Source organism: Agaricus bisporus (genome assembly GCF_000300575.1).
Source record: "Agaricus bisporus var. bisporus H97 unplaced genomic scaffold AGABI2scaffold_3, whole genome shotgun sequence".
Lineage (NCBI taxonomy): Eukaryota > Fungi > Basidiomycota > Agaricomycetes > Agaricales > Agaricaceae > Agaricus > Agaricus bisporus.
Genome location: NW_006267366.1, coordinates 1,507,161 through 1,533,807, shown reverse-complemented (window position 1 = coordinate 1,533,807; position 26,647 = coordinate 1,507,161). Strand labels below are relative to the sequence as shown.

Sequence of the window (26,647 nt, the reverse complement as noted above, 5' to 3'; positions counted from 1 at the left end):
AATCTGCGGAATATCAAAGCCTTTCGTGTTAGCGGGAGAAATTCGGAATCTGCGCAGAAATGGCGTGCGTAGTGCGTGTCGTCCTGGTCTGGTGTACCGAGTCGATTGAATATCACCGCATTCACATAACAGTACCTGATTCAATCAAACGTTCAAGGGTAACTGACAGGGTGAAAATCAAGGCAAATGGTTGCCCAATGATTCAACATGCGATGGGAGAGTTTTGTAGTCACTTCTTCAAATTGCTCGTAACACCCCTGAGACATATCGTCGTGTTTCAACAAAGCGTTAAATAGATCAGACGAAACAGGAGGTGAAGACGAAAATGCCGAATATGAATGGGATTACCCATCCGGAACAGCATTTCACCTTTGAATCGGCTTTCGACTCCTGTAAGTGATACTAGATATGACCATGAGGCTGTCATCCCGACGAAGCAGCGGAACATAGGATGCGACCAAGGCGAGAGCGGGATAGTTCGTGTCCATATTTCAAAAACCCAGTGGCCGATGGACTGTCCTTCACAAGTTGAAGCTCTTGATATCAACTGTGATGCGCACATACATGTGCTAACGATTGCAACTTTGAAGCCCTGTCATATACTAACTTAGCGCGAATTTTTCCTGGAGGATATTCGAATTTTGGTGAGCGGCCCACAATGAGCAGAAGCTATTGCAGACAGGTGATCAACATCAAATCCACAATATGAGATCATTAAAGTACGCCTGGGAACTTGGCTGGCGGTGGCCTCTGCTCTTCATTCCATTACCAGAGATCGCAGATCTGCGATGGCACAATGGCATCACTCTCCTTCAGCCGGCCTCGCAACTGTCTTCACGTTGGACGATATCCTCCGTGCCTCAGTATCTTTCATTTCACCCAGTCCGTCCGCCGATGCATCCACTCATTCACATCTTCCACACGCCCAAAAGGAACAACCGGACACCCCAGTTTTACGGCTGGTAAAAGAAGCCAGGAATAAAGGCTACGAAACAATCTGTCTCCCTCTGACAACCCAAAATTGGAGGGATCGGTGGGAGGGCATGTGTTTATTGCCTAGCTCTCCCGCTCAAGCTTCGGCTCTCGAAAGTGACAAAGTCGAGAAAACGGGCGAGAACCTGGATGACTTTGGAGCCGCCCATTTGACAATTGACGCTGAAAAGAAGAAAAAAGATCGGGCGACAGCTGCAGAACAATGGCGTGCCAGACCTGGATTCTTGCAGGACGAAGTGACTATCACCAGGATAGACGAAGCTGAGGGTATCACACTTATGATATCTGATTGGCTTGAGCTTGACGCTGAGGACGATGGAATTCGTCACGACGCTGAAATTGTATTGTCTTCCTGTCTTCCTGTGTTTCTGTTTCTGATGTATCTTCACCTGACAGGCTTTGCAGCAAGAATTGGCGTATGCCTCTTATCTCCATATCCAAACCGCGATTCTTCCTGCGCCGCGGAACAGATCTCATGTGGCGTCGTATGCCCGTGTAGTAAACAACTGTCTCAAAAACACACCGTACATCTACCTGTCTGTCCGTCTTCCTATATACAACCCCACCATTTTACACACACAAGCCGCTCCACCTGTACAATCCTACGCAGGTCCTGGCCTCGGGATATCACCCGACGTGGCTAATGCTTCATCATCGTCCTTACCTTCACTGCTCGTCTCCCCAGTCCCATCGTCGCCTTCAGGTTCTGCTTCTTCCGAGGGAGAGATGAATGCCACTTGGGAAATGTGGGATGTCATAAGATCGATTTGTGATTATAATACTCGATTAACCCTGAGTGCGTTTTTCTATACTTATAGTCCAAATGCAGTTGTCCATGACGATTTGTAGCGCTCGACTTGACTCCGCCTCTCCCATCCAAGCTAGGTGTTTTAAGTAAATGGGCGGCTGAATCGGTCAGGTACATCTTCCTTCCGGCCTCTACATTCATCGCAAACACAAAAGGGTATCCCGTCCTCCCAAAACCCACACAAGATTTCATTCGGGACTGTATGATTGTATGCGCATTACTTTTTCTCGGTTCTCACTCAACCAAGACGTCTGTGACACTTCTTCCTTAGCATCGGCCAACTGTAATACTTGCGGATGTCATCACGAATAAACATTCACGCGGGGGTGAAGTTGCTTATTCCCAGTATGTTAAGTTCTTGGAGAAGACGAGTGCAGTCGTACGGAACGCACATCAATCGGGAACTGTCGAACATTTTGCTCAGGGATATCAAGATTACTTACAGGCCCCATTGCAGGTGTGTTATACCTTTATCAAAATTGATAGCAAAAGTTAAATCTAACTTTGCAATAGCCATTAATGGATAACCTGCAAAGTATGACTTATCAGACGTTTGAGCAGGATCCTGTCAAGTATGAGAGGTATGAGGAGGTGTGTACGTTGATTAGAGGGCATGGTGTAAATAATAACGACGGTATTGGTGACAGGCAATTTTCAGAGCACTCCAGGAGTGGCCACCTGGACAACGAGTGTAAGCACTTTGATGTAGTTATCTCCCCAAATAACTGAACGAGGTCGTAGAGTTTGTTGTATAGCGGGTGCAGGTCGCGGGCCACTTGTGACAAGATGTCTGAGTGCAATTGACCGTTGTAAAAGAGATGTCTCCGTTTATGCGGTAGAAAAAAACCCGAATGCCTATGTTACGTGAGTCCGGATTCATCTCGCGGTCTTTAAGCTGGTAATCTAGAATTTACCCCTCCTAGATTACAACAGAGGAAAGTTCGAGAGTGGGGTGATAGGGTCAAATTGCTGTTTGGCGATATGAGGCTGCTAGAGGTACCCGAACCTGTTGACATTCTGATTAGCGAATTACTGGGATCTTTTGGGGACAATGAGCTCAGTCCGGAATGCTTGGATGGTGCACAGCGCTTTTTAAAGCGTAAATCTAAATTACCCTCGTCCATCGGAGTAGAGGCTAATCATCCTTGACAGCGACGGGAATTTCGATCCCTTCCTCCTATACGGCGCATCTAGCTCCTCTTTCATCTTCAAAGTTGTACAATGAAGCAAGATCAGGGAAAAACGCGCAGTCACTAGAAACTCCCTATGTAGTCATGTTCCAGGCTGTCAATATCCTTAGTGGAGACAAACAGGAGCCAGGCGGGAGGTGTGGCCCTCAAATTCAAGAGTGCTGGGAATTCGAGCATCCAAGGAAGGATGTGATCCTGAATACGCAGGGTGAATTTAGTTGTGAAACCAATTCATTTTCGTGCGAAATGGACTTACCGTGCTTACGACTAGGAACTCCTTTGACCAACAATCATAATGTTCGGTCCGCTAGGCTGAGGTTCTGGATTCCCCATGCGGGTGTATTGCAGTATGTTTCCGGATCTATGCGGGCTGTACGATATGTTTGATGCGTGGCATATAGCGGTCTGGCTGGTTATTTTGAAGCAGTAGGCCTCTTCTCAATCAAGTTATGTCATGATATGCACATGGATTACAGATTCTGTATGGAAACGTTGGGTTGAGCATTCATCCACATAGAAAGGATGTAGTATCGAAGGATATGTTGAGCTGGTTTCCCCTCTTCTTTCCGTTCAAGGTACGCTTCTTAATCCCCATAAGGCTGACTGGTTGCCTTAATTCATTTCAGGAGCCGCTATATCTCCCGAGCGGATCTGAGTTACAGGTATCTATTTGGCGGTTAACAAATGAACGACAGGTGTGGTATGAATGGCACGCAGAGTCGTTTTTGATGATTATGACCACTCCTGGAGGAAAGGATGAACTATCGATGTATTCCGGTGGAAGGCAGAACTTGCCTTCTCCGACGACCATTCCAAGTCCTCTTGCCGATGACGATGCTTTCTTCAGGACACCTGCTCAGTCACAAAAACACCTATCACAAAGGGCTGCATCGTTAGGAGGTGGTGGCGGGTATGAGGTTGTAAAGATTGGGCATACTAGTCTGCATAATCCTGGTGGCAGGAGCAGTTGGATCGGGCTATAGGTGTGTTCTCCTGACCAGTGCGGAGCGATGGGTCGTTGACCATGGTAATACTTTGAACACTGAGGGCGAGCATTCGGCCTTGGGATTTGAATTAGTGCGATCGTCTATAGCTAACCCCCCGTCCATGAACAACGTGGAAGCCTTTGTTCGCATGGGTATGGTCGTATGAATGAACTTAGCATAGCTGGCCACAGTGTTCATAAAAACAGCATATATGAATGTTTCTTCTGGTCATATGCGGGAAAGGGCGGTCATCATCCAGGAAGGTCGAGGAGGGACCGCCGGAACGCCGGGGTGGCTGACACTTGACAGGCCGGCGGATACAAAAATCGAGCTCCTCTCTGCCGCGGTTTGTTTTAAACAACCATCCTCGCCTTACACTCCTTTGCTTTCTCCCCGCACCGTGTCCACTCACGCCTTTGACATATCCGTTTTCTACAAGTAACTTTTACTACTACCATCATGCAGCTCACTATTGCTACTGCCGCCGCCCTCGCCCTTGTCTATGCGCGATCCGCTTTCGCCGTCATGGGTATCGATACCCCGTACGTTGCCCGTACTCTTCACATCACGCGTATACTCACCTCCATTCCAGTTCGACCCTTGTGCAATGCCGTGTGTAGATGATAATTCATTTTTTCAACGTTTCAACTGAGCACCATGCCATCGTTATATAGAACCGTCCCTTTTGGCGTGGCACGAGGGTGCGCCTCCCTATTACCTCTCTGTCATCCCGGGTGCGTTGTGTCGTTGATATGCTTGGTTGAACGAATTGAATTCTGAGACAATGTATTTAGGTGGTCAGCCCGGTGCAACTCCGGTGAGTTTTCGAGGGCTCGACATGCTATTTTGAGTATTTGATCTGACTTTTTTGGTGCATAGCTTAAATCTTTTGATGCGGTGAATGATTTATCCCGCACTTGGGTCGTCGATATTGCGAGCGGAACAGTAGTGTGCGTGATCGCTTATGTGATGTGTCGATATATGCTTATCGTGTTTGGTTAGTACCATCGTGCTCAAGGATTCTTCAGGTGCTATCGCATACAGCGACAAAGTACCCATTCAAGGGAGCCAAGATAACTCGTATACTGCTTTCTATATGGGGTTAATGTCTTTGATCTAATTAATTTTATCTCGTGTAGGTGTATAATTCCCGCTGCGGCACCAGCACCAGCACCAGCGTCGGCGACCGCTGCCGCTCCTGCACCCCCAGCCAACGGGGCTAGCGTATCTCCTGCGTCTCCTGCTCCTGCTAGCCAACCTCCTGCTGCTCCAGCAGTAAGCCCCCCCGCTGGACAGGCTCCGTGAGTGGCATTATTTGTGCTATCAGTGACGGACATATATTTATACTTGCATAAGTCCCCCACCCGCCTCCAGGCCCACTGGTTCTCAGGCAGCCGTTGCTTCTTCTAGTGCTAAGCCTTCAAGCGGTGCCAATCGCGCCTCGGTTGTCAACGGATTCGCTGGGCTTCTAGCGATTCTTGGTGTCGCACTTTTCTAAGCCATTGTTTGTTAATTTTTTCTAGCGACATTACTTCGTAATTGGAACGCATAACTAGCCAGCATTTTAGAATGAGAGCTGTAGCAGAGTAGATTTTACGATTATCATATCTCCGTGCGGATACGAACACGTGAGGTGACGCGCCAGAAGGCAACACGTGAACGCGAAGGAGGTAACGATGCCCTGTTTTGTGCAGCCTGAGGAAGCGAAGGCGACTGTCTTCTTCTCTGCACTCGGACGACTCCCTCCCTTCTTGGACTCCTACCTATATCCCCCTCCCCCCTCTACATTCTTTTCCTCTTAATTATTCGTCCATATGGCAGCAGTCGAGGCCAATATACCTCCCAGTATACCCCACCCGATCGCCGAGGCTACGGTTGGCCCACACGCGTCCAATACCGCTGTCAAGAACATTCAGGAACCAGAATCGGCGGACAGCCAACTGTCGTTGACTGACACCAATGCTACGTCGTTGCCGGAAGTTACGAAACTTGCGCTTGACGATTCCGCTGTGTGCATTCTCTCATGTTTATTATTGCTGTATGCTAATCCAGTGAAGCCTCTCCCTCCTGACACTTCATTCGGGTCTATGAAGCTCGTGGATGCTATCGAAAATTCGACCCACCACGACGCGAAGGACACTTCAATTTCTGGAGAAACAGAGATGGCTACAGTCAGTCCCAACGACATCACAGCCCATGACATCTCCGAGTCCACCACTACCTTGGTTAGGGATGTACGTAATTCTTGACATTGAACGAATGCCAGACTGATACTTGGCCTCATCGCCAGGCGACCGAAGACTCCCTGATGGAGAACGATGTAAGAGCCGAAGTTAGCCATGCCAGTTTAACGGGAAAAGCTCCTACTGGCTTGTTATCTGTGAGCATTTGGTCTTGTAACTGCTGTTTCTTTCGCTCACTCTCCAATTATTCAGTCTGATTTGAGTACTATTGCAACCGAGATAACGGGCGACGCGGTCCCCGTCTCCGGAGCGATGGTTCTAGTGGGTACTTTTACATATTAACTTCCATTTTGGTTTTCATATATTTTGTTAGACAGCAAACGAGGACGAATCTGTATCAGGGTCAGAAGAGATCAAGGGTGACCCTAGTCCCGCGAATAACGTGCGATGCGAATTAATAGGGATTGGCAGTCGTCATCTAATTTCGATAATTTTAGGTTGAGGAGCCTGTCATGGGACAAGACGTGACGGAGACCGTTTCTAGTAAGTCCAACGAGGAGGTATGGGGCATCCATTTTCTCACTGTTGGATCCTCCCTGATGACTTTGTTTAAGCTTGAAAAGGAAGAAACAGCGATGGTTGCTGATACAGAGTCAGTCGAACAAGATGGCAAGGCAGAGAACCCTTTAGTCGTTGAAGATGCCAAGGCTAAAGTCGATGAAGGTGAAGCTCAAGGGGCCGAAATGGCTGCGGATGCTGAGAGCAAGATTCTGGAGGAAGAGATGACGATGCCTACTGAAACAACCCCAATTGAACAGATTCCTTCGGAAGAGGAAGCAAAAGATCGTTCGGCGGCGGAAGATTCGCTTGGCTCTGATAAAGAGGAAGCCAAAATCGAAGTTGACCAAACGGATACTCCAGTAGCTGGGGGAGAAGACAAGGTTGCCGAGTCCACAGCGGATGAGGTTGGCGAGGAAACAATGAAGGTTGAACTTGGAGAGGCCGATGAGCGTAAGGACGAGCCCGTAGAGCCTGCTGTCGGCGGCCAGACCGAGGAATCGAAGCCCACTGGTATAGATTTTTTAATTTTGACATCCATTTTCTATCTATTGAAACCGTTACCACAGAATCGCTAGTGGATGCAACAACTGCAGACCCTCCTGCCAATGAAACTCCCATTGCGACAACTCCCACCGCCGCCGAAAACCTCGACCTTGAGACGTCAAATGTGGATATTTTGGCAGATCCCAAAGAAGATTTATCCGCCCCTGGTGTTTCGACCGAGGAAAAGACATCAGAAGAGACGATAGCGTCACACCCTGAGGCTGAAATTGTTGATCCGCCCCAAGCTACAGCCGAAGGGCCCGTTCAATCAGTTCAAGAGAAGGTTCTAGAGGCGACCACAGCTACCGCCAACGAAGCTTCCCCAGAGAAAGAGGTTACAGCTTTCACTGTCGAGGAATCCATTGTTGAGGCGGAACATCTGGTCGACGATACAACAGTGCCACTTGCCGCCGAATCTCATCCCGCAGCTGAAGTTGAAGCCAATTCTTTTGCTGAAGAACCTGCCGTTCCCAACAAAGAGGAAATTGTTCTGAAAGCTACGAATATTGAGACTGAGCCTGCTGTTGAGCATGTTGGTGACATCACTCCAGCGTCGACCCAACCTGAGGTTGCCGCCCAAGAATCTTCAACGGAGATGGCACACGAGCCGGTTGCTGACGATACTATTGAGCAAGCGCTCGAAGAGCAGCCTGTTGTTGAGAAAGTCGCACCTCCTCCTGAAGCCGAGGTCGCTGAGCAATCCGTTGCTGAAGCTGCTGCTGATTCGGTTTCGAAAGCGCCTGTTGGGGAAGAGACTCCCAGCCAGGAAGCTCATGTTCTCTCCGAAGCGACTGCCGAACCTGTCGTGGAGAAAATCGAGGAGGAAACAATTGAAAGCCCGAAGACAGACGCTGAGCATGGGATTATCACCGAGGCAATCTCCAGTAAAGATGTAGTTGAGGAGCCACTCGTTGCAGATCGTCAGCTTCCCGTTGATCTCGCCAAAGTTCAAGACGGTGAAGAGCAACCTGAGAAAATGGCAGAACCAGCTGAGGAAGAGGCTTCTGGTGCTGTGGAAGTGTCACAAGATAAGAAAGACGTTGCTGCTGTCGAGGCACCCTCAACGGAAGTGGAACAAGTTCTGGCGGAAGAGACTGCCGTCGAAATGGAGAAGGCTGTTGCAGAGGAGATTCCTACTGAAGTAGAAAAGCCTGTGGTAGAAGATCTTACCGAAGAGGAAAAGCCTGTGGCTAAGGAGGTCCCTGCTGAAGTGGAAAAGGCTGCGGCTGCAGTGGAGGAAATATCAGTCGAGTTGGAGAAGGGTGTGATAGAGGAAATTCCTACTGAAGCGGAAAGACCTATGGCTGAGGAGGTCCCTGCTGAAGGCGAAAAGGTTGTCGCGGAGGAGATTCCTGTTGAAGTAGAAAAGCCTATTGTGGAAGAAATTCCTGCCGAAGCGGAGAAATCTGTGGTTGAGGAGGCTCCTGTTGAAGTGGAAAAGGCCGCGGTGGAGGAAACATCTGTCGAGTTGGATAAGGGTGTGGTAGAAGAAATTCCTACTGAAGCGGAAACGACTGTGGCTGAAGAGCTCCCTGCTGAATTGGAAAGGTCTCTGGCTGACACTCCTGCCGAAGTAGAGAAAGCTGTGGTGGAGCTTCCTGTTGACGCAGGAAAGGCTCTAGCAGACGAGACTCCTGTTGAAGCGAAGGTTGATGCTACCGAAAAAGAGTTACCCGAACCTATTGCCGAGGAAGAACACATAGCTGAAGCCTCGACAACTATTGAGGGCGAACAATCACAAATTACTGAAGCTGCGGTGGATGTCAAAGATGAAGTCATGGAAAAAGTGACGGAGGCAGTTTCGGAGGAGACGCTTGTCGACTCTGCACCTATAAACAAAGGTATGGCCGAGAAATTGGCCGAGCCTGTTGACGTGCCCGCAGGTGAAGAAGGTGCCGTGGAAGCGTCTGTTGGGGCAGTCAATGAGCGAGAGGAAGTTCAGGTCAAGGTCAAGGAGGACGTCGAGCAAATAGGAGAACTTGAACAAGTTCAGAATGTTCCATCAGTCGGAGAAGGAGAGGATACAGTGCTTGAAACTGCTGAGATCCCTACATCTGTACAGGCGGCGCCAGTTGTTGAAACGGACCCGGTTGTTGAAGAGGCGGATGAGACTCCTATTACCAGAAACCTGGCCGTCAATGCTCTTGCTGTGGAGACCCCCAGGGAGCAAGATATAATTGATGCGCCTGTCGTTGAAGAAAAAGATCGTCTGGAGGAGCCGAAGGAGGTAACAATGGAAGAGTCCACCGTTCAGCTGTCTGAGGCGTCAGTTTCTCACGAGATAGGAGACACAGGAGCTGCCACCTTGAAAGATGTGGCCAGAGACCAGGGTGAGGTCTTAACATCTATGGATGACTCGCTTGTGAGCGAAGTATCCGAGGCTGATACGACTACGGAAACGATCATAGTGCCAGAGCCAGAAACCCAAAAGAAGTCGGATTCTGTAATTTCCGCCGCTGAGGAACTTGGAAACTCTCATGTGGATGAAATGCCAATTTTGGTTCAGGATGAGATCCAGAAGGATAACTTGCAGCTCGACGTTCCGAGCGAGGCAAGCCAACTTGAGCGGCCTAAATCGCCTTGGACACCATCTTTCCAAGTCACGACTATTGGCCAGGGTGTTTCCCTTCCTTCTGAAGAAGACATCCCCGTACACTCACTTGAGGGTTCTGAAGCAACAACAGCGGCATCGTCGGAAGAAGTCCCGGTTGCCGTCGAGGACGAATCAAATGACACACCGACAAATGTCTCTGAGGAAGACAGCGAGGAGGTGAGTCGTTGATGACCTTCAATTTCATTTGTGCTTACAATTTTGTTGAAGAAGGGTGAACTCAAATCAGCCTCTTCGTTATGGACTCCTTCGTATTCCGTCCACTCTCAGGGTAGCCCGAACCCTCCACATATTTCTCTGGAGCCCGAAATTCCTGCCACTACAGACAAGGAAATCGAAGTTGAAACCGCCATACCCGCTGTGGAGCCAACTTTAGTTCACGAAAATGCTGCGACCGAGAAACCCGAACCCGAGCATGTTGACTCTCAACCAATTGAAGCTGAACAAGTTGAGAAAGTAGCAATCGATACGACGAATGTCACGGAAGAACCAGTCACAGTACTTGAGAATGCTGTAGTCGAATCTCCTGATGTCAAAGAGCAATTCAACGAGGTTCTCGTAGAGGAAACCCCAGTCGCCGTTCCCACCATCCTGGAGCAGGAAGATACATCAGCTATGCTTAGGGTAGGAGAAAGGTTGGAAGAGGATCAACCCGCATTGGAGACCGCACCTGCTGCGTTACAACTTTCGGAACAGGTTTGCACACACAATACCTCTAAGTGGTTCAAAGCTAACTTATATTAGCATACTGCCCAGGACGGTCCTTCACTGACGCCGCCAGAACGACAAAGTCGGTCCGCTTCACCGTCCTGGGTCCCTTCATACTCTGTTAGTACTCAAGGTAGCCCCCTGCCTCGTCCAATTTCGTTGCCTTCTGCAGATATATCCGAAATCAGACTTGCGCCTCCACAAACTGATACCCTGGTCCAAGAGGATAGACAAAATGATGCGTCTCAGGACGAAGCTAGCTCTGTGACGGCTCCGACGATAGTTGCAGACGGAACACAGACTTTCGAAGCTGAAAAGGCTGAATATGTAGAAGATCATCCAGCCACGCCATTTACGACATCCAGTTACTCGGTCACTGTACAAGGTGCTGATGTCTTTGATGAGACTGTACTTGAGTCTCTATCACCACCTACCCAGCATGATAAAGGTAAAGAGCCTGAAGTTCGGGTAAGTAGGATAGTATTTTATGTTTGTGAAGACCCACTTATCATGCTTTAGCCGAGGCGTTCACTTTCAGACGAGATGGAGTCAGGTGCCTTCTCTCCAACAGCCCTGATTGGTGCTGGCGTTACCGGAGGAGCCGCTGTGTATGCAGCGTCTGCGGCTCTCAGGAACTCGAATGACGGGAATACTACGACTGATACCGTTGAACCCGAGATGCACCAGGAAAAACAATTCCCTACAGTGCAGATTCCCGATGGAAACAAGTAAGTTCATGGTCTCACACGCAAATCTTCTCAAGTTGACCTGTTCTTCAACAGACACAACATTGTACCACGTGTTGATGGTAACGATGCATCAAACGCGACAGTCGCTCGCTCACCCGAATCTTCTCCCGTTTCGTCGCGCAAGCGTCTCGAGTCTGCGACGTCTTCTCGGCTCTTCCCTGGAGGCTGGTTCTCGAATACATCCAAAATTCCCGACGAACGTACATCCCTCGAAGTGGCGCAGGGCGTATTCACCGGTGTGAAGGAGGGAGGGTCAGTTGAGGAGTCCCTCCAGTCTCCTACTTCTCCTGCTGCCGAACCCATTACACCTATTCGCGATCAATCTAGCTCGGATAAGAGAAAGTGGTGCGTCATTATGTGAGGAGCGCAAATTGATCGGTCCTATATTGTTCTACACCCTCTTTCAATTTTCATTTTTACGTTGTGTCATGACTTCGTTTTTTGCCTTCCATGTCTATGATTGTTATGGCCTTTACGATTATTTCAACACCCGCTCTCACTCGACGCATATTCCATTCACTTCAATTTTGCGATTTTTTCAATATGCCTAGCCCTCTTGGAATACCTCTATCTGGCCCATTTTATTTCTAACATAATCTTTATCACCCTCACTCTAAATTACCGGTCGAACGTAATATGATGCGAGGAAATGGTCCTGAATCGCTAAATGGAAAGAAAATCAGCTCCATGAAACCATTGAATTATTCATAAGTGAACTATGCAATGGTTGTTTAAGGCAATCGTACACTAGTGATCTATTGCACATGCATACCTTGACGACTCATGTGAAGATGAAGATGATAACCTCTGTACGCTGATAAGATGTCCTGGCGCTATGAAAAAAAAAAGCTAAAATGAAATCCGACCTGCCTGGTTCGAACAGGCGACATTCAGATGCGCTCAGGTATCCAGTTACAGTCTGACGCTCTTCCAACTGAGCTAAGGTCGGCTGTTGAAATGTGTGAGACTCCATTGAATACATGGCCATGCAAGAGCCACAAATCAGAAAATCATTTCGAATATATGCACACTAGCCATCATGGATGACTCCCTCGAACAACCCAGTTTGATCGCTGCCAAGGCCGACGAGGTACCGTTGGAGGACGATGACCAGTCGTCGGGTGACGAAGATGGCGCTCTGGACTGGACCAAGCTAATGTAACCGCGACATCTACAGTCTCCTTCCTCAGTTGTCATTGAATCATCAATGTTAGTCCCACTGTAGCTCGCCCTGTTATGCCCAAGCGGGGAGAAAAAGAGTTTGAACCCAGAGCAAATGGAGGCACCAACCTTCAACTCCATATCTTGGATCGAGCACGGTCAGCCATGTTCGAAGCGTTGCGTTCAGTCCGGACGATTTCAAGGCAAAGTTTTCATCTTTTTCGCATCATTCTGACATTCTGACATTCGCTTCTAGTAAGGGCATTAGCTACGGTATCTGGTATCCAGGACTTGGCAGAACTCATGTCACCGTGGCTCGTGGCATACACTTCTCTACTATGGGCCACTCTGCTCCTCGGCCATTCGTTGACGAAAATGGGGCAAGCAAAACTCATAAAAGACTGGAACTGCTCCCTGAAGAGGCTATTTATTTGATAGAGAGAGGTGCCCTCTTTTGTTGGAAAGAATGCAATATGGATCTTTCCTCGCTACAGGGCTTCGAGGGTTTTGCCGGCGTTCCAATGAGTGTTCAGCAAGCGTACGCAGAGATGATAGGAAGGGAAAATCTAACATTAGACAAATTTCAGGTCCGATTGACTTATGCTTCTTTTGTTATTCACTCACGCCTTGGATAGGTCTATGCGTACCTTCGTAGGCTTGGATATGTTGTAACTCGAGCTGAAGCACCAAATGACTCGTACCCAATGCCCCCTCCTTTTGACCTCTCCAAACCCAAACCGAAGGCTTCATTACTTTGCCGAATATTTTTACCCATATCTTATATCCTTTCAAGAGCACGTCGTGTTTTTGCTCGCAGCTTCAGCTGGTGGAAACCTCTCTGCTTAAGTAGATGGTTACATCACGATAATGGTGTGTTCAATTTCGTTCTCAATTTGAAATCATCTTATAATTCATTTCAGCTTCAATATATCGCTCACTCCGCTTCATGTCCGCCGGCCACGACAACACCTTGAACAGACCAGTCCCTACCACATTAGTAGCGTCGTATTCACCCTACAGAATATTTTTCAATGTCTACAAACCATCGACACCATTCAAGAAAACGGCACCTCCCTTGCCTGATTTTCAAGTCGTGGTCGTAAAGTAAGACTTGAGCTCACCTGTTTTTATTGTGATCTCAGGTATAATGTGACTCATCTAGTGCTCGAACGACACCTATGCCAACCCTACACGAGCTCTCTGCACTATTTGATCTCCTTCCCGAACTCCCACCACCCCTACCGCGGCCGAGGCGACAAGCTTACGGTACAAAATCTGCAGCGCCCGCTCCTGCAATTACTGCATCCTCGCCTGGGTCCCCATCAACTTTTCTCCAGAGAGTCTTTCCCTTTTTCTTTTCCCCCCCAAAACAATCGCAAGAGTTCCGACGCAGACCAAATCCATTTGCAGCACTTAAACAAGGCAAAAAGATCATCGTCATCGCCGCAGTAGATAATGGTAATATCAGTTTCTTCCGGTTCAGTCAGGGTGCATTTGCAGAGTGGCCTATGGCTTAGGCTGATTATGAGGTATTTATCATGCTATTTACAGTACATACTGGGAAATATGCGTATATCCTAAATGTTCAGTGCTACAATTTCATGCGTGAAAGCTGTCATCGAATTATATAGAAAAAGCAGTGAAAGGATGGGGCGCTCGTATCAAAATACAGCTTCCATCGTAAAACATAGATAGAAAGCGAAACCAGTTCATAAAAACTGTCCAGCTGGTTCCATGGGAGAGTAACATACTTAGCTGTTCATTTCAGTACCGGATTTCCACGAAAAGGTTGATACCCATAATCCCGAGATATAGTAGGACTAGTAAAATCCCCCAACGTCTCGTCAGGTAATAGCCGTTGAGAGGTACAACAATCAACGTTGCAGCGAGGAGGACGAGGAGGCCTACAGTGCTGACAAGCAGTGTCGGGGAAAGGTCAAGGGAATATGGCTGCTGTGCTGTATGAGTTAACCACGAGCCAGAAATCCCGATACCAAGGAGAATGTTGAGCATTGGACCACCAAAGCAAGCAGAGAAGCCCATAATTGGGGCAAAGACCTGTTCGGACGAGGATGATCAGTTATGGCCAATCCCAATAAGGTCTGAACTCACAGCAACACTCATGTTGGCAACCAGGTCCGCTAAGGAGTTACCAACAGCAAAGATAGTCAGACCAATGATAGCGTCCGACAGTCCGAAGATATTGCCAAATGTCTTTAAAAGAAATAAGTAAGACAGGTATAGCGGTTAAGAAAGGGCGGAACCGGACGTACTTGGAGCACGTGAACGACTTCATCTGCGATTGCCATAATCCAAACTATAGATACGAGGAAGCACATCGAACATCTTGCCATCTTGGCATATGGATGACACCCAGTTTCTGCAAAAATCAACACCAATACTGCAACAGCAAAACCAGCGATAACACTGGCTAACACGATCCACCCTTCATAAGCATTACCGGCTGTAATGCAACGATTAACGTTCAAAACATCCTTGGGCAGATTAAAGGAGAGCGCCTACCAAACAATACTGCGGAGCAAAACAACGGTCCCAGAATGCATTGAGTAGCCATCAACCATTTGTTAAATGCGATGTGGTGCAGATTCTCCTCCACTTCTTCCTCTGCAATCAGCACCCTCTCTACTCCCTCTTCCTCGAAAGCGACTAGCGATGCATCTCCACCAAAGCGTAGCTTTTCCATAGACTGGTGGTGGCACTCGTACTTTATTACGACCACCGGCAACGTCACGGTCAAGACCATGACCGCAGGTGCAGCAATCACCGATACAATTTTGCCCAACACGCTTTGATCACGAAGATGATGAAGAGTGGGGAAGAGTGTGTACAAAATTGCTTTGCCAGTTGACCACATTCGTTGTCGCTTCGTAGGCGGGGTGAATAATTGTTCCTGGCTCTCTGAGGATGTACGGTATATTGAAGGTATATTTGAAAACGACGTGCTTTCTTGGGGCTCATCAACAAGCTCACGGCTCTCATTTTGTTCCGGCACAAGGGTAGCGCTTGAGGGTGCGGATCTTCGATCATCGAGACGAAGGCATCCGTCCACATACCTGTCTTCTTCATCCCCATGCTGTGACCGCATCGAATTGGTTCTTGACAGCGAGAAGGGACCGAGAGAGCGATGACGGTAAAGGCCGCCAGCATATGGCGGCACATGGCTTTCAAATATATTGAGGGATGTTCCTGCAGCTTGACTTTGCAAGGATGAGACAACGTCACGAAACTCAAGAGCACCGACAAGGGAGAAGGATGGAAGGTGAGCGGTCCGGGGACCGGGTGAGAGAGTGCGTGATTTAGGTCGAGGGGGGAGAGTGACATGCAAACGCGGGGGTTCGGGCGTGGATGTGGCTCGAGCTCTTCCGGGTACTGGCATTGCAACACTTAGGCCATTTTCCACTGAACTAGGTTGAGGAGCTGTAGCAATGTAAGTCAAGAACTGCAAGTAGAGAGGTCAGAGCACACTCACGCTCATCCAAGTAAGGCGGAAAGGCGGTGGTAGTATCCTCCCCGTACTCGTTCCGAATTAATGCCTCTCGTTGACGAATTCTTTCTCTTCTGTTCTCCCACCACGTACCCACAACAACAATGATGACATATATGGCATATATCACAACCAACAGTCCGGACTCTAAAGCCCTTATTTCGCCATCGATAAGTATGAGCAACACCATCCCCACAGCGAGGGTAAAGAATCCAACGTCCCGTAAAAACGGAGCACGGTGCACATGAAACGGTTTAATGATGCACATGGACCCCACCACGCACGAGACAATAAAAGTAGCTGCCCCCAACAATTCTCCAACAGCCAGACTCCCGGAACCCGCACGCATGGCAGAGAAAGTCGAGAAAAGATCAGGCGATCCATTACCAAAAGCCAGGAATGTCACTCCGGCGACATTTTCATCAAGATCAAGCATCTGGGCAATTGACGCAAGATTTGGAGAGAAGAAATCCGAAGCACTGATGCCCAGAAATGAGAAGAGAAATATCAGCCACGTCGTTAGGCCGATGAAGACCAATGGTCGTAGCTTCTGCTCTGCGCAGAAGTAGGAATGTAGGTAACCGATTGAGAGAAATGTGGATGGAGAGGGACATTCTTCTTCCACATGTTTGCACTGCAACTCAAGCGGTTGGGATGTAGGATAGCACTAATCAGCCGCCGGTCGTCAATAGTGAGATGGTACAAGAATGACATGTGCGAGCATACCATATCCTCAAGCATGCGCACTTCCCCTGGGTGCGTTAACTCATATGAAATTCTGCGCACGAGACCGCCGTGGTCTCTGGCACGCACGGATTGGGAGACCACCTTGTGGGCATAGCGGCTGTTCGACCATAGCAGCAAGTTGAGAACAAGGGCAAAGACAAAAATAAGCCTAGCCACGCCGGCAGACATGATGAGGGGAAAAGGACAACGTAGTGAGAAATGGTTTTCAAGTTAAGCAGACATCATCGGCGCAGCCCCCATAGGCTCCATTACGTAGCATCTCACAGCCATTTCTGCACAGCCATGAATACTTCAATCAGTACAATACTCTATAATAACACTCCTTTTCAGATGATGCATATGCCAGAATGACGCATACGGAGCTTGAGTGGGATTTTACTCCGGAGCCCGTTAAATACACAAAGCCAAACCGGTTGGTTTCAATTAATGCGGAAAGACGACTCTACACGGGTGCACAAACACTGTTGGCTGCGCAACAACAACTCGAGAGAAAAAAATATGGTTATGGTTTTTAGAAATAAAGGTCAGTTACCCATAGCCTGTAACGCGGCGGGGTAAAGGGCAGCTTCAGTCTAGTGCTCTAAGCAGTAGGGTATGTATAGGCCTTACGCGCATGCATCCATGATATAAGAAAGCAGGGCCACTGAACAATGGACGCCCTACAGAGAACAAGAGAGAAGTGATGTCAATAAAAAAACAGCTGTGCACAGGCGGCCGTTACGTTGAGTTAATGCTTGACTCAAATTTCTGACCTATAACCGTGGACGCTGGAGTTTCAACAAGCTGACGCGATTGGTTGATGGGCTTCCCACGCGCAGTCTCTTCGTTTCAGCCGCTCTTCCCATTTATACTTTCCCCTGTCCGCAACCCATTTCTTATTTTGCCCTGCCTATTCAGTGAGCATCTATACAACTATGGCTGGAATTAGGGCATATGCCTACTTTGCACTTATCTTGGTGAGCCATCTTGTTGCTGCCATTGGAATTGGACCTTTAACTTTCTCACTCTCACCAATTCAGAGTGTTTTATACTACCGGAATGGAAGTGCCCTCAAAAACTCTATTTTCCTCAAGTCACCACTCCCAGAGGGGTACCTTGCAGGCGGTGACTCTGAGGCCGACTGCAAAGACATAGGCTCGTCGGCAAACCCAGAACTCGCCTCATGTGAAGACGCCGCTTTCTGGGATCTTCACGATGCCTCCGGTAAACTTACAGAACGCAAACTAGTCCTAGGATGTGATCGCAACCGACCTAATTGGAATACCGTCATGGGTCCCTTGCGTGATCCCAATCCCATCGCATCACTCTGGTTGTACACCGACTCCGAACAAAAAACATCCTTCGTCTCAACAATCGCATCTACTCAAGTCAAGGCCAAGGCAGCAAGCATCCTTGACAAGATCAGAAATGCAGCAACCGGAAAGGTTTCTGAAGAACCCCAAGTCATAACGAAATCCGTCACTGAAACTACCGGACCTAACCTTCGACGGCTCGAGCTGAAGAACTATCCAAAGGGCCACGACTTCCATCCTCTTGGTCTTGAGATCTGGCCTTCCTACGATGGGAATAGCTCGTACCTATACGCGATTAACCATGCCCGAGCACGCACTGTCATCGAACAATTCATCCTTGATCCTTCCGACCCGACCGCAGCGACCCACATCCGCACCATATCTCACTCATGGTTCATTTCTCCCAATTCTCTCGCTCTTACATCTCCGGACTCGTTCTATGTCTCTAACGACCATCTCTTTACACGTCGTCTCCCGATTATCGGTAAATTTGTGCCCATGATCGAAACGCTCCTAGGCCTGCCCCTCAGTTTCGTTGCTCACGTTACCCTCAATCCCCCATCTTCTGACACTTCGGCAATCGCGGAACATACAATCGAAGCACCATTTATTCCATTCGCCAATGGTGTGTCGCTCTCACCCGGAGGAGGTCAAGTCGCCATTGCATCGACATCGCTCAACAGTGTCCTTTTCTACAATCGCGACAAGGCTACCAACAAGTTGAGCTACAAATCTGCCGTAACGGTGCCTTTCTGCCCCGATAATATCCGATATTACGCTCCCGAATCATATAACGACGAAACCGCGTCACTCATAGTTGCTGGACATCCACATTTTCCTTCTGTCGTCAAGGTGGCTGCGAATGAACCTGGTGCTGTTGGACAAAGTTGGATATTATCCATCACCCGTCAGTCTGCCGCAGAAGAAAATTCGTCGGCTACTGTCTATGACACCCAGGCACCTTTTTCAGCAAGCGAAAAGGTCCCCCTTTCGACTATACCCAAGGAGTATTCCGTTGAGACTATCTTCCAGAGTAATGGAACTAGGTTTTCAACTTCGGCCACTGGATTAAAAGACTCGCTCTCTGGAGCTGTGTACGTTACTGGCCTCTACGCCCCTCAGGGGGCTATGGTATGCAAGCCTAGCGAATCTGACTGATCCCTTGTTTCTCTTCTTCTCTATTTCCTTTTGTTTTGAATGTTTTGAGAATGAATGGGGCCTATCGCTATTGATGATGGTGATGGTGGGTGGTTATTTAAGTTTCGCTATTATCAAGTTTATGTATTCTTCGCTGCCTTAATTTGTTAGTACTCATCTTTCTTCTCCTCTTTTCTTTTTTCTTCCTTTTTTTTTTTGCTTGCCCAGCCATGATTCATGACTCCGTCTGTTTACGGTTATACCATAGATATATATGTACAGACGGTACGAATGACATGAAAAAGAGGGTAACTACAAATGATACAAAGAAATGGTATATACACAGTAGATACGTATTGGCCCAAATCTTCTAGGTTATTATCAAATGTGCATAACAATCGTCAACGCAAGTTTCAACACGGTTTAGTGTCGGCGAAGATAGGAGTCTGAAGTATGTGATACTGATATCGTGGTAGCTGGCGCCGTGTGCCATGTAAAGATAAACACACCCAGTATTTCCAGGTATCAACATCCCTCGATAACTTCCTTCTTTCCCCTCTCCTCGATGTCTTCGCATGATTGCCAGATACAGGAAGAAACCTCAGCGACTCTGGCAGATACGCCGTTTCACACCGAGATGTTTTTTCCCACGTAGCCTTGTAGAAGACACTATCATACTACTGACAGCATCCCTAGGCGGCGGCAACACATCAAGATTGAAATTGCACGAGCCGAAAGGTGAGCTACTTTGCCCTTGGAGCAGTTTGAAAGATTCCAGATCTCTATGGCCATCCCAGATGGATAGAGAAAAATGCGGTATTTGGGTATTGCATGATGATATCAGACGCGATTCAGCCATCTGCACAAGCGCGCCTGGCGTCGACATCAACCGGGTATTTAGACATATGTCTTGCAGTAAAGGACACAAGGATGAGGAGTTACGTGCGGAAGCAGCATAATGGGGTGATGAGGATGAGGATGGCGAGGTCAGCGAGACCGACGGCGAGTATGTCAAACTCGAGATAAGTTTATCAGTTATTGTAACGCCAGTGACATTTAATTTTGTCAGCGACGATGTTGTCTCTTCAAGGCACTGAATAAGACAAGACTCGGCCATGTACGTATCCAAGGATAGCGACTCGATACTACAAGACGAACGCTTGACGAGAGATACAAAGCTTACCGGCGACCATAAGCAATCTGCCTCCGCCTCGTTTGCATTTCTCCCTGCACCTGTATAACGCCCTATACTCGGACTGACTGGCCCTTCGGAGTGAATTCGGACGTGCTTCAACGCAGGGAGTGTCAAGGAATCGAGGATGGCGGTCAGGTCGTAGGCAATACTCAAAGATGTGAGTTTAGAAAGTAAAAGAGGCGCGCGCGGTTGCCGAGTATCTCCTGGACGAGGGCGAGTGATGCGGATCTGCTCCAAATTGTAGCATTGGTTGAGAAGTTCGAGATAATCGAGGGTTCCATGGCTCATCGTGACAGATAGGCGGGTGAGTTGAGATAATGGGAGCTCCATCAACTGACGCATATCAGCCAAATCATCCACCCAAATCACTTCGCGGAGTTTCGGAGCCAGGTTTAGTAGGGAGATGACGGGTAAAATGTTGACAGAGCTGATGTCACGAGCATCAAATTCAAAGGCATGCAGCAGCGGCGTGTTGCCCTTTGCAAGAGCTAACGAGTACATGGGCGGGCAATATAGGCCACGAAATTCAAAACGGATATGTTTCCAGCGGGATGAATGGTGACAGATGACATCGAGAAGCTCTTGAGCGGGACGTTCGTTGAAACCAATGGTGACAGAGATGAATAAAGGGAGGCACCCCGAACGCTGGAGCCAATTCGAAGTCATAAGGACATCGAGGGAGGGGTCTTTGTATGTGATGTGCAGCCTCGACCACAAGAAAGGCGTTGATAGCGCCACTGCGCGCCAATGCGAACACGTGTGGGCTAGAAGAAGTGGGGCCTGAGTCTCCGAAGGCGCAGGATAGGCATCCTCGGGAAGGCAGTATTCAAATATTCGGGCGAGTAATTCGATGGGGAGGCACGTCGACGATCCAGCATTTTGGATGACTGTGTTGTCGCTATTCTGGGTGATGAGTTCTATGGACTCCGCGTTCCCGGGTAATGGGGTTGATGCATCTCTGCATAGCGCTGCGCTCGAAGACAGTTCATACGACGGTGCAGACGACCCCATGGAATAGGGCTACTAAAATGACACGGAGGGACAGAGCGATGGATGCTTGGCTCACACTGGAAATGGAGGCCAAAACGCTGCAGAGAGAGAAGCTGGGCAATGAAATAGCGCGCAGACGGTCCCCAGCAAATGGCCAACACACCACCGGGAGAGGAAAAGGAAGGTTTGTAGGATATTTATGTAAAGGGAGTGTTCTCGTAAATATAGGCTCTCCAAAATAGCCACATAACGTTCTCCCCGCTGGGTACGGTATCTCACTTGATAGTCATTTCGGATAATATGGCCTCCGGTGACCAACCTTCTTATCAATGAGCCGGATGTCAGTGATTCTGTCGATGATACGCTGTCCCGTTCAGTGGTTCTGTAGCTCGGCATTACGCACAAACGCCACTGACCCTCAATGTTATTTCGATATCTAACCACACCACCTTCACCAGTTATCTGGCGCGCAAATAGGCGAGCAGCGCGAGAAGGCCACCTGCTGCCAGTGACCGTCACTGAGTACTGAGTTTCCGAGAGTGATTTGGCATGCGCAAAGACGCATTGGTCCCACGATACAATAGGATCCTGGAAGTATCCCACAGGTGTCGAGTCGAACGCCACATGCATCAGGTGTAAGGCTCAAGTCAAAATTTCCAAAGACATAAGGTCCACATTCATTTTATCCTTGCGGTTTATTAGTATTGTCTGTTTGGAATTATGATTGCGGGACACCTCTGATTAGGACATTTTTAATGAGGATAATATGCAACCGTATCCTTGGACAGCTGCACTTCCTCTGTGACTATCATGGAGTTCACTGAAGTGTGAACTTCGGCCATACATTAGCCCGAGAACCGTTTGTATTGGTGGCGAACCGTATTGAGATAACGGTGATGTCATTCAATATGCATTATCGATCGGCCTAGACGGAAAGCTAGTGGTACTTATGAGCAGACGGCACTAGTACTGCTTTCAATCAGACGCGGAGGCTGATAACGACTTGATGGAATACTAACAGAAGCCGTTGATTTATCTGTCCAGAGAATATACTGGAGATGAAGTGGGTACAATTGAGGATACAAAAGATGGCAATGGCGAGCAACAAATCAAGGCGTTTATCGCGTTCCCTATCGACGATCGTTCGTCCGCACTGTCTCACTTGTCACGCCAATCCTTTGCTCTTGACCATCAACCCCGCTCACTCCACTCTCTGAGGCAACGCTCAGTGCAAACTTCTTTAGCTCGAACTTCACGAGGTCTATTCAATATGAAAATCGCCGTCGCTACGTCAGGTGGTGACAGTGCAGGCATGAACGCCGTCGTGCGTGCAGTCGTCAGGAGTGGTATTCTCAAGTGATTCAGATTCGCCTTCATACTATTCTGAGTCCTCATTTTTAATGAAAGGGGTTGTGAAATGTGGGTCGTCCGGGAAGGCTACGAAGGCCTTGTGCGAGGGAACTCTCAAGCAGTACAAAACGAGGGCGATCTTATAAATGCGGCCGCGCAGTCCGCTGCCATGGATGGAGCCGCCATCATGAAAGACGCCGACCATGTACCTGATCAGAACCTCACCCACAACTTGCGATTCGGTGATGGTGAACTGCTCAAAGATGGCACGGCTGAATCAGTGGGCGGCCGTACACTCAAAGGTAGATACATCGTGCGTGTAGGCTGGGATGACGTCAGGGGATGGTATTCACAGGTAGGTGACGGAAAATGAATCCACCTCACTACGCATCGTCCTGATCAGGTTCAGGGAGGTACTCTCATTGGTACAGCACGATCAGCCAGTTTCAGGGCACGTGAGGGCCGTCTCGCCGCTGCTCACAACCTGGTTAAAGAAGGAATCAACGCTCTTATCGTTTGTGGTGGGGACGGCTCTTTGACTGGAGCCGATATATTTAGATCAGAGTGGCCAAGTCTCATCCAAGAACTACGTGATGAAGGTCCAGTGGTTTGTTGCATCCTTTTCCTTATTCTGACAGTCCCCTACAGGAACTATCTCTGAGGAGCAACTTCAATCACACACACATCTCCGCCTTTGTGGCTTGGTCGGCTCCATCGATAATGACATGTCACTGACCGACCTAACCATCGGCGCGCCGACCGCAGTACACCGTATTAGTGAGGCTATCGACAACATCAATTCGACCGCGTACAGTCACTCTCGGGCTTTCATCGTTGAGGTTATGGGCAGAGATTGCGGTTGGCTGGCGATTCTGGCTGGCGTTGCGTGAGTAATACTCATCGAATTTCCTACACTCGGTTTCTCATCCATGATAGCGGTGGTGCTGATTTTATCTTCATTCCGGAGCGGCCACCCAAAGTGAATCCTTGGGAAGACGATCTATGTGCCGAAATCAAGAAGGTGCGATTCCAGTGTTAGCAAAACTCATTCGCTGGATTGAATAGCCATCAGCACCGTGCGCTTGGGAAGCGCAAAACAATTATCATAGTGGCCGAAGGTGCCCAAGACTTAGATTTGAAACCTATTCGCGCAGAGTACATCAAGGATGTATTGACGGAACGCCTGGGTTTGGACACCCGAGTTACGACTCTCGGTCATACTCAGAGAGGTGGACCCCCTTGTGCTATGGACCGCATCCTGGTAATTAGATCGATGCATATGTGTTTGTTAGTCCGTTCTCATCATCCCGCTAGCCAACTCTTCAAGGTGTTGAGGCGGTGGAAGCTATCTTGGAATCCAAACCTGGAACTCCCACTTATATGATTGGAATTCAAGAGAATAAAATCACTCGAGTTCCATTGATGCAAGCTGTCGAAGCGGTCTGTCCTGTCTCAAAAGTAAAGAAAGAACCCTGCCTTACAAATCGCAGACCAGAAATGTTGCTCGACTTATCAAGTCGAAAGATTTCGACAATGCTCTTGCTGCTCGCGGATCCGACTTTTTGGGGTATTACGAAGCTTTTGGATCGGTCTCTTCCTTGTTCGACGAAAGCTCTAAATTACCTCTCGAACTAGTTGAGTCAATTAAAAAAGTCACATAGCTATGCGGGCTCACCCACTCCCTTCTATCAGAGAATGCGCATTGGGATAATACAGTGAGCACACGCCGACACTAGACTGCCATGAATCTAATTCATACTTAGCACGGGTGCACCCGCCGGTGGCATGAACACGGCCACCCGTGCAATTGCCCGTTATTGTATACGTCAGGGACATATTCCTCTCGCTATCCACAATGGGTTTCGCGGACTGCTTGATGGTAATGTCAATGAACTTAATTGGTTAAGTGTCGATGCTTGGAGCCCTCGCGGAGGATCTGAACTCGGGACTAATCGGTGTCTACCGTCCATGGATATTGGCGCAGTCGCTGCACAATTCCAAGCCTATGATTTTCATGGTCTCGTGATTATTGGTGGGTTCGAAGGCTTCCAATCCTTGTTGCAACTGGAGCAAGGTCGAAAGCACTATCCGGCATTCCATATACCCATGACTCACCTTCCCGCCACCATATCCAATAATGTACCCATGACTGAGTACAGTCTTGGAAGTGACACAAGCTTGAATACACTGGTGACTGCCTGTGACGCCATCAAACAAAGTGCTAGTGCTAGTCGCGATCGTGTTTTCGTGATAGAAACCCAAGGAGGGAGATGTGGCTACATCGCAACAATGGGTGCTTTGGCAGTGAGTCATTTTCTTTCTTCGTGTAACGTGTGTCATTGATGTAATGAGCAGACTGGTGCTACCCTTGTATACACGCCTGAAGACGGCATTTCGCTGGACATGCTACGCCAAGACGTTAAGTTCTTGAGGACACGCTACGCTTTCGACGTCAAGGGTAAGCGTGAGGGACGTATCATCATCAGGTAAAGTTACCTGGTTGCATGTTTCTCTAGCGTAATGTTAAACAAACTATTAGGAACGAGGCATCCTCCGACATCTACAGTACTCCAGTTCTAACTAAAATGTTCGAGGAAGAAGGTGGTCATCTCTTCGATGCTCGCTCAGCTTCACTAGGGCATACGTTGCAAGGGGGTGTGCCTTCCCCAATGGATCGGGTTCATGCCGTGCGCCTGTCAATCAAATGCATGCAGTTTTTGGAGGTGCACCATCGAGAATCAGTTGCGCAAGGTCATAAGCGAAATAACGCTGATGGTGACACCGCCGCCGTCATTACGATTCAATCCAGTTCATTGAAATGGGTACCTGTACAAGAGGTGTATCGGCATGCTGACATGAAAAACAGAAGAGGAAAAGACACATGGTGGGCGGGAATCAAAAAATTAGCCGAGAATCTTGGAGCGAAGCCACAATTTCTTGGCCTCCATACATCGAGTTTCGAATCACCAAGGCCTAGTGACCTCACTCTTTAGATAACATGCATTTAGAAGATACAAATGAATATTTAGAACTGTATTTTCATGTAGAGTATTGAATAGACTACCTATGTTCTATAGAGCGGCAATCCTCGTGGATCACTGGTCGAGCCACTCGCCCTCGGATATACCTGTATACGCCCTAGTAGATAACGATGAGTGTGTTAGTGGCTGAATAAGATTTCGCTTCGTTTGGAGATACACGAGACGCATAGATCCCATCTAAAGCAGCAGCACATCCGACGATCACTCACAAGACACACTTTACGAACATTGTCTCCGACCATTCGTTCAACACGAAGGATTCATTGCCTTTCCCGACTTTGCAATGGCTCAAGTTCCCTCATCATTGAAGAGTGATCGGAAAGCAGTTCCGAGTCGTTTGAAATCAGCACACCACACACTGCTATACTTGTCGTAAACGCTTCATCTGCCACAAGCTAGGATTGCCGGAAGGCCAGAAGCTGCCGCCAAGGATTACAGTATTTGTGGTTTTCGGATGGTCTTTCACAAATTCAAAGGAAATACCTATCGAATATTAGCTTAATATTCGAAAATGGTTGTTCGAAACCCACACAATTTCACGGACAAAAGGACGACGAATGAGCATTCCGATGATTGGCGGTTTATACTCTGAATATGATGGACAATGTTGAATATGTATAAATCTTGCTATGGAGTTGTTGGGAGTGTGTGTTAGATTGCACTACCTGAGGGCCTTCTTATGAATCGCCAATACCTGTATTGACCGTCTTCATTCCTTAGAAACGAGATGTTTCGGAAAGAGTTGCCTAAAACCCCTTTGAGATGACGGGAAGAATGATAGGACCTTGTGTCGCGTCGTATCTGCTCTCACAAATAGATATATATCAGGATGAAGATCGGGCGGTGGCAACTCACCGATTGCCGCGAGTCAACTATGCAAGCCTGGGCACATACTGG

At 48.3% G+C, this 26,647-nt stretch overlaps 8 protein-coding genes and 1 non-coding gene across 9 annotated transcripts; 6 read left to right on the top strand and 3 right to left on the bottom strand.

Annotated features, from left to right (window-relative positions):
• Window positions 1-776: 776 nt before the first annotated feature.
• On the top strand, window positions 777-4,349 carry AGABI2DRAFT_218502 (hypothetical protein). Its single transcript, XM_006459302.1, has 15 exons — window positions 777-1,089; window positions 1,135-1,334; window positions 1,390-1,789; window positions 1,843-2,009; window positions 2,073-2,258; window positions 2,315-2,392; window positions 2,449-2,492; window positions 2,543-2,665; window positions 2,725-2,900; window positions 2,954-3,199; window positions 3,263-3,338; window positions 3,393-3,417; window positions 3,468-3,566; window positions 3,618-3,974; window positions 4,039-4,349. Exons 1-14 carry the CDS (start codon window positions 789-791, stop codon window positions 3,972-3,974), a joined length of 2,478 nt encoding a protein of 825 aa, XP_006459365.1. The 5' UTR covers window positions 777-788; the 3' UTR covers window positions 4,039-4,349.
• On the top strand, window positions 4,341-5,602 carry AGABI2DRAFT_191358 (hypothetical protein). The gene is made up of 8 exons (XM_006459301.1): window positions 4,341-4,519; window positions 4,570-4,589; window positions 4,652-4,711; window positions 4,772-4,794; window positions 4,857-4,927; window positions 4,980-5,057; window positions 5,117-5,278; window positions 5,334-5,602. The coding sequence occupies exons 1-8, from the start codon at window positions 4,437-4,439 to the stop codon at window positions 5,473-5,475; spliced, it is 639 nt and encodes a 212-aa protein (XP_006459364.1). The 5' UTR covers window positions 4,341-4,436; the 3' UTR covers window positions 5,476-5,602.
• A 189-nt stretch (window positions 5,603-5,791) lies between these two features.
• On the top strand, window positions 5,792-11,693 carry AGABI2DRAFT_116341 (hypothetical protein; the record flags this gene model as incomplete). The annotated part of the gene is made up of 12 exons (XM_006459300.1): window positions 5,792-5,986; window positions 6,035-6,211; window positions 6,268-6,357; window positions 6,413-6,481; window positions 6,534-6,602; window positions 6,658-6,720; window positions 6,775-7,231; window positions 7,288-10,034; window positions 10,086-10,571; window positions 10,620-11,051; window positions 11,103-11,311; window positions 11,366-11,693. The coding sequence occupies 12 exons, from the start codon at window positions 5,792-5,794 to the stop codon at window positions 11,691-11,693; spliced, it is 5,322 nt and encodes a 1,773-aa protein (XP_006459363.1).
• Window positions 11,694-12,192: 499 nt separating this feature from the next.
• Window positions 12,193-12,281, bottom strand: AGABI2DRAFT_t32. Its single transcript has one exon. It is a non-coding gene; the product is annotated as a tRNA-Tyr (tRNA).
• A 287-nt stretch (window positions 12,282-12,568) lies between these two features.
• Window positions 12,569-14,010, top strand: AGABI2DRAFT_149520 (hypothetical protein; the record flags this gene model as incomplete). Its single annotated transcript, XM_006459299.1, has 5 exons — window positions 12,569-12,696; window positions 12,750-13,080; window positions 13,129-13,363; window positions 13,414-13,597; window positions 13,656-14,010. 5 exons carry the CDS (start codon window positions 12,569-12,571, stop codon window positions 14,008-14,010), a joined length of 1,233 nt encoding a protein of 410 aa, XP_006459362.1.
• Window positions 14,011-14,257: 247 nt separating this feature from the next.
• Window positions 14,258-16,913, bottom strand: AGABI2DRAFT_116339 (hypothetical protein; the record flags this gene model as incomplete). The annotated part of the gene is made up of 6 exons (XM_006459298.1): window positions 14,258-14,551; window positions 14,606-14,707; window positions 14,767-14,957; window positions 15,017-15,931; window positions 15,984-16,665; window positions 16,725-16,913. The coding sequence occupies 6 exons, from the start codon at window positions 16,911-16,913 to the stop codon at window positions 14,258-14,260; spliced, it is 2,373 nt and encodes a 790-aa protein (XP_006459361.1).
• Window positions 16,914-17,620: 707 nt separating this feature from the next.
• Window positions 17,621-19,107, top strand: AGABI2DRAFT_184078 (hypothetical protein). The gene is made up of 3 exons (XM_006459297.1): window positions 17,621-17,701; window positions 17,765-18,969; window positions 19,008-19,107. Exons 1-3 carry the CDS (start codon window positions 17,660-17,662, stop codon window positions 19,054-19,056), a joined length of 1,296 nt encoding a protein of 431 aa, XP_006459360.1. The 5' UTR covers window positions 17,621-17,659; the 3' UTR covers window positions 19,057-19,107.
• Window positions 19,108-19,461: 354 nt separating this feature from the next.
• Window positions 19,462-21,528, bottom strand: AGABI2DRAFT_218493 (hypothetical protein). The gene has a single exon (XM_006459296.1). The coding sequence runs from the start codon at window positions 21,378-21,380 to the stop codon at window positions 19,776-19,778; it is 1,605 nt and encodes a 534-aa protein (XP_006459359.1). The 5' UTR covers window positions 21,381-21,528; the 3' UTR covers window positions 19,462-19,775.
• A 953-nt stretch (window positions 21,529-22,481) lies between these two features.
• On the top strand, window positions 22,482-26,206 carry AGABI2DRAFT_191352 (hypothetical protein). Its single transcript, XM_006459295.1, has 13 exons — window positions 22,482-22,715; window positions 22,767-23,064; window positions 23,119-23,308; window positions 23,358-23,595; window positions 23,646-23,730; window positions 23,782-23,970; window positions 24,024-24,149; window positions 24,200-24,343; window positions 24,402-24,424; window positions 24,473-25,013; window positions 25,065-25,195; window positions 25,249-25,847; window positions 25,960-26,206. The coding sequence occupies exons 1-12, from the start codon at window positions 22,630-22,632 to the stop codon at window positions 25,700-25,702; spliced, it is 2,505 nt and encodes an 834-aa protein (XP_006459358.1). The 5' UTR covers window positions 22,482-22,629; the 3' UTR covers window positions 25,703-25,847; window positions 25,960-26,206.
• The last annotated feature ends 441 nt before the right edge of the window (window positions 26,207-26,647 follow it).

Excerpts from the sequence above, each read along its gene's own strand:
- AGABI2DRAFT_218493 (XM_006459296.1), bottom strand. The coding sequence starts at position 21,380 with ATGGGGTCGTCTGCACCGTCGTATGAACTGTCTTCGAGCGCAGCGCTA.
- AGABI2DRAFT_184078 (XM_006459297.1), top strand. The coding sequence starts at position 17,660 with ATGGCTGGAATTAGGGCATATGCCTACTTTGCACTTATCTTG. Across the intron at positions 17,702-17,764 it reads CCTACTTTGCACTTATCTTG|AGTGTTTTATACTACCGGAA; the intron begins GTGAGCCATCTT and ends TCACCAATTCAG. Across the intron at positions 18,970-19,007 it reads TCTGCCGCAGAAGAAAATTC|CAAGCGAAAAGGTCCCCCTT; the intron begins GTCGGCTACTGT and ends CACCTTTTTCAG.
- AGABI2DRAFT_218502 (XM_006459302.1), top strand. The coding sequence starts at position 789 with ATGGCACAATGGCATCACTCTCCTTCAGCCGGCCTCGCAACTGTCTTC. Across the intron at positions 1,790-1,842 it reads TAATACTCGATTAACCCTGA|CGCTCGACTTGACTCCGCCT; the intron begins GTGCGTTTTTCT and ends GACGATTTGTAG. Across the intron at positions 3,200-3,262 it reads TGTGATCCTGAATACGCAGG|GAACTCCTTTGACCAACAAT; the intron begins GTGAATTTAGTT and ends GCTTACGACTAG.
- AGABI2DRAFT_191358 (XM_006459301.1), top strand. The coding sequence starts at position 4,437 with ATGCAGCTCACTATTGCTACTGCCGCCGCCCTCGCCCTTGTCTATGCG. Across the intron at positions 4,590-4,651 it reads TTCGACCCTTGTGCAATGCC|AACCGTCCCTTTTGGCGTGG; the intron begins GTGTGTAGATGA and ends ATCGTTATATAG. Across the intron at positions 5,058-5,116 it reads CAAGGGAGCCAAGATAACTC|GTGTATAATTCCCGCTGCGG; the intron begins GTATACTGCTTT and ends TATCTCGTGTAG.
- AGABI2DRAFT_191352 (XM_006459295.1), top strand. The coding sequence starts at position 22,630 with ATGAAAATCGCCGTCGCTACGTCAGGTGGTGACAGTGCAGGCATGAAC. Across the intron at positions 24,344-24,401 it reads CTAAATTACCTCTCGAACTA|AGAATGCGCATTGGGATAAT; the intron begins GTTGAGTCAATT and ends CCCTTCTATCAG. Across the intron at positions 25,014-25,064 it reads CAACAATGGGTGCTTTGGCA|ACTGGTGCTACCCTTGTATA; the intron begins GTGAGTCATTTT and ends TGTAATGAGCAG.